Source organism: Sinohyriopsis cumingii, unplaced genomic scaffold, assembly GCF_028554795.1.
Source record: "Sinohyriopsis cumingii isolate HCF-2022 unplaced genomic scaffold, ASM2855479v2 utg000160l, whole genome shotgun sequence".
Taxonomy (NCBI): Eukaryota; Metazoa; Mollusca; class Bivalvia; order Unionida; family Unionidae; genus Sinohyriopsis; species Sinohyriopsis cumingii.
Genome location: NW_028315873.1, coordinates 6,945,976 through 6,951,015, shown reverse-complemented (window position 1 = coordinate 6,951,015; position 5,040 = coordinate 6,945,976). Strand labels below are relative to the sequence as shown.

Here is a 5,040-nt window from a genome sequence, read left to right as displayed (position 1 = left end):
AAAGAAAATGTTGATGTCTGGACTTACTTTATTATAAATGTAAAGAAAATGTTGATGTCTGGACTTACTTTATTACAAATGTAAAGAAAATGTTGATGTCTGGACTTACTTTATTACAAATGTAAAGAAAATGTTGATGTCTGGGCTTACTTTATTACAAATGTAAAGAAAATGTTGGTGTCTGGGCTTACTTTATTACAAATGTAAAGAAAATGTTGATGTCTGGACTTACTTTATTACAAATGTAAAGAAAATGTTGATGTCTGGACTTACTTTATTACAAATGTAAAGAATGAGATGACATGTACACGCATCAGTTTCAAGACGATTACTGCATATGACTCATTTTCGAGAAACACTCTTGGCAACAATTTCGAAACTTCGATTAACTAGGTTAGTTGAACATTAAGAAATATTTTCCCGAACTTTTTTCAATTATGACTACACCATTTCATCGATAGAATATATTCCCTTAACATTAGGTAGCCAGCATAGTGTTCGTATCTCAGCCTATATGACGTTATTGATAGATTGAGACAGACCACTGTCGCATTTAAGTGACTGGTCTTTCATTTCCAATTCAAATACAATTTTATAATTTGATTAAGTCAGGCAATTTTTATATCTAGCGTTATTTAACGCATTAGACTATTTAATTTATAGGGCGTTATTTACTTTGTTTGGCATTTATTTAATATATCAGTCTATTTATTATTGTATACCTTATAATGTATAAATTGTGTTCTGTTATCAGAACCTAACCTGCATGCCTTATGTTTTAGTTGTGAGGTATGAAAGAAGTAATAAAAAGGGAATTTGTCAACATAAATAAAAAAGTAAATAAATAATACAAAGGTGGAATGAACGAGTTTAAAAGAAAGTTTGAACATTAAAAATACAAAATAGTATTAAAACCTTTGGATGGCGCTGCAAGTTTTAACTCGCGACCTCTTCTTTTCAAGCATTACACACAGAAGAAAGGTATATGTGGGTGTTTATTTACAAGATTAGACGTTGTTTAATCTATCAACATTATTTATTGTACGGTGATTTATTTAATCTTTCAATCGTTATTTGTGCAATGTAGGAAATAATGTCAAGTATCTTTCTGAACTATATATACAATAACTAAAATCAACAACCTTTGCGTAAAACTCCGAAAGTAGCAACAGCTATACAAATATTGATATCACGTTGACTGACCAAAAATAGGGTGAAAATGCGACTACTAGATCTCAGAATTTAGTTGGCTCCAGTATAACTGATGTCTGCTTATAGGTAGATCGTAATTCCTAATTCGACTTGGCAAATGTGTAAGCAAGACTGTGATGTTGTTAATCGACCTGAAGCAATTAAGCACAATAGGTCCAACATAGATAATGAAACTTACAATTTCAAAATAATAATTACATGCAGATATTTGGAAGAAGACAGAAGGGGTGTGTCGCTTGGGATTTAGCATCACCCGAAATTAAAAGCATAACAAAATTGAAAAAGGATTTGATTAAATGGATAAAATATTTTCGTCTGTATGGACAAAACTCACATGCAATTTTTTATGCATTCTTATATATACACTAGCAGGAAATGGGGCCCTAAAATAAAAATATCCAAATATTGGTAATAGCAAAGTACAAATATTTGTAAGATATATAAGAATGTCAAGTAGAACTAACAATTTCTAAAAGCAGTAAACTATTGATCGTTTTCCTTCACGTATTTATATATACATAATAAGGTTACAAATCGCCAGTATCGTGTGTCTCAATAGTTTCAACTTTTATAGATGAATCTGTGACTGCTCTTCTGGACCTATAGGAGACATTGGAAGACAACGTAGTCCCTGTCGTGGATGTAGACTTTCTAAAGGTACTAGTCAATGATCGCATGGATGCGTTTTTCCAAGGCCTCTGCCAATTGCACAGTAACTTCTTAAATGTCCTTCTAAATCTGCTGCTAAAATAGGAGTACAGTAGAAAGTTACTGGAGGCATTAATTTGTACCAGAAGATTGCAGATGTTCCCTGCTATCCGGAAGAGGTCTACAGCGTATGGAATATTTCTGGCTTTTAGATATGATCTGTAGACCAAGAGAACTGCTTGTGGCGTCTGACAAATAATGAAAATAATGACGACAGCTATCAGCATGGTGGTGACTTTCTGTTGTTCAAGGTTCTGACCCTGGTCACCCACTACACTACTGTGAGACAGTTGTCGTCTGGTTTTGCTTGCTTTCCAGACAGATCTTATTAGCAAACTGTTGAATATTGAAAGCAAAAACAGAGGTTGGAATGTAAAAAGTGTAACGTACCACCAATAGTATCCTATCTGATAGCTTTCTGTCTCGGCAAACTCAGTATATTTACATTGATAGACGGAACGTTGAAACTCGCCATCAAACATACTGATGATTTCCATTTCAAACAGTTCTGGTATCGTATTAACAATGCAGATTCCAAACGTAATTAAAGCCGCCACTTTCGCCTTGCCGACAGTGCACCATGCCTTTCCCTTCATGGGATGGCATACACCAATATACCTCTCTAAGGTGAAACAAACGGTAAGCAGCACTGCAGTGTTTCCAAAAAGGTCGGTCAACACACGACCGTACGGTATGTAATGGAAAGCAATTGAACTTTGGCTATGATTCGAGCAAAGTGTAAATGACAGAGAAAAGCTGAACAGTAGATAGAGTGAATCAGAAATTGCAAGCGTCATAAGGTAGACATTTGTGGAACTGAGCATTTTCGGACTGCGCAGGACAACAACATTGAAAATATTGCCTACAACGCCACAACTAACAACAATCGGTACGAGGATCTTTTGTACGATGAATCGCGTATAGTTCAAGTCTGTTGACGTTAAGACTGTCAGTGACGTTGCGGAACCGTTCGTTGCATTGGGGAAACTGAAATGATCCTCATCAGAATCGTTTACTATAATTTTCATCGTAGCCATGCTTTATTTAAATAAAGGAAATGTATATGTTAAATCACTGCTGAATTTCGTAGGTGCTCAGTTCAAGAACGACATTTTTTTCATTCTGATTAGGGCATTAAGTCTTACGACATTTCTTGAATGGTAATGTTACGCAGGCTGTAAAAGATGCAACAAAGATCGAATATTATATAAACCAATGATCCACCTTATTTCAACATGATTTCGCTCAATATAAACAGAATCAATCAACGTCAGAAGTGCTTCCAAATATGTTCGAAAATTAATTTCTGCACAAGTTCACTGTTACCAAGCCTACGGAAATATGCCAGAAACTGTTAGAAGTGTCATTCCTCTCCCTTCTCATTCTGGAATTCAATAGATAGCACGCAAAGCAGTACAATGAGAACTGCATTTTATTTAATTGATAATCATAGTGACTGAAAGACACATGTCCACCCACGACGTCCGCTTTTACTGCATTTCATTTCCATTTCCAAATAGTGTTGATAGCAAGAGAAAATTAGCAAATAATTGGATTGTCCGAGCGAATTCAGGCGTTATTGAATGGGTACACCAATCTTCAGAATATGAACAGCTGGGGGAATGGTTTCCTTAAATAATTATCTTCGTCAAGAATCTGTGGAACAAAAACAAATATCTTGAGCGTTTAATGAGTTGATCGGTTTATCATATTATAATGTAATACAGCTTTTGCATGCGAAAACGATTTAAATATATATTATCCAGTTCGACTTGACGAGAATCCAGTGTTATTGAATGTTGCTTGTATTGGACCAAAAGAGTAACCAGTCTTTAAAGTATCGTCCAACGCAGCTTTTTCAACTTCAATGTACATGACAATATTGCAAATGTTGTCTAGTTATCAATTGAATATCCTGCTATAATGCAACATATATCTCTCGCGGCTTTCATGAACTATACGATAGCCTTAACGTATCAAAGATTGGACAGATATGCAGAAACGCAATCAATCCTCCAATGGCAAAGGAAATCCTTTAACGTTGGAATCCTTCGATCTGTTTATGACGTCCAATCAACTTGCTCGCTTCAGCAATATATATTCATATACGACTGCTTTATCTGGAACATGCTTGGAATTCATCTGATCTGAAAAGAGATAAAATGTTGTGCATCAAAGTATTTTAATTCAGAATTGATGTAATTTTACTTTCTGTGTTGAAATTAAGAATTGATACAATTTTTGCTGCCTTAGGAACTAATTCCATTATCATTATACCTTTTTGTAGCAAAATATTAAAATCACGTTATTTGATCATACGATATTAATATGTCGACTCGTTACATGATTGTTTGGGAAATACACTACTGAACATACGGTGGTCACAAATCATAGGGTAAATATATCATTGTTTATAAGCAATGCATTCATTTTGAGTCAAAAAGTGAGTAAATATCAAATCGCACATACTTTTCTAATCAGTAAATTGCACTGACAAAGCTGAATGTTCTTTCTTCCCAATAACCATTATATTATCTCCCTCTCTCTCTCTCTCTCACACACACACACACACACACACACACAAACACATACACATACACACACACACACACATACACGCACATCAGGGTGTCCAAATCTTAAATTATGCAAGCTGTATAAGCTCTGGTGTACGCCTATGCAGGTACCATGATGAAATGCCTAGAAGGGAGTCTAAAGGAGCAAAACGTATATTCAAGTGTTACATTTTCTATAATTAGTTTTTACTTCAATGATTGATAACTATCATTGACTGAACTTGCATGCATTGTTATTATATGTCATCCATATCTTTGTGTATACCAATAATACTCTACGACAAAGGGTACACATTTTTAGTCATAAAAAAAGAACTCGTGTTTAAATATAAATAAGGAACTAAAATCCTGACAGTAAACTTGCTGTCATTAAATGATTTTGCTTAAAGATAGCACACTCTAATGTCAGATACAACGGCTCGGTTATGTTGCTACCCACCCTCACCACCACGATATTATTTAACAAAACAAATGTCTTAACTTTAGAGTTCCCATCATGTTGAGAAATACTCAATTTTAAGCATGATCTTTACAAGGTAAATTT

At 34.6% G+C, this 5,040-nt stretch overlaps 1 protein-coding gene across 1 annotated transcript; it reads right to left on the bottom strand.

Moving 5' to 3' along the window:
- Window positions 1-1,739: 1,739 nt before the first annotated feature.
- LOC149774705 (FMRFamide receptor-like) lies at window positions 1,740-2,744 on the bottom strand. The gene has a single exon (XM_089944978.1). The coding sequence runs from the start codon at window positions 2,742-2,744 to the stop codon at window positions 1,740-1,742; it is 1,005 nt and encodes a 334-aa protein (XP_089801104.1).
- Between the last annotated feature and the right edge of the window lie 2,296 nt (window positions 2,745-5,040).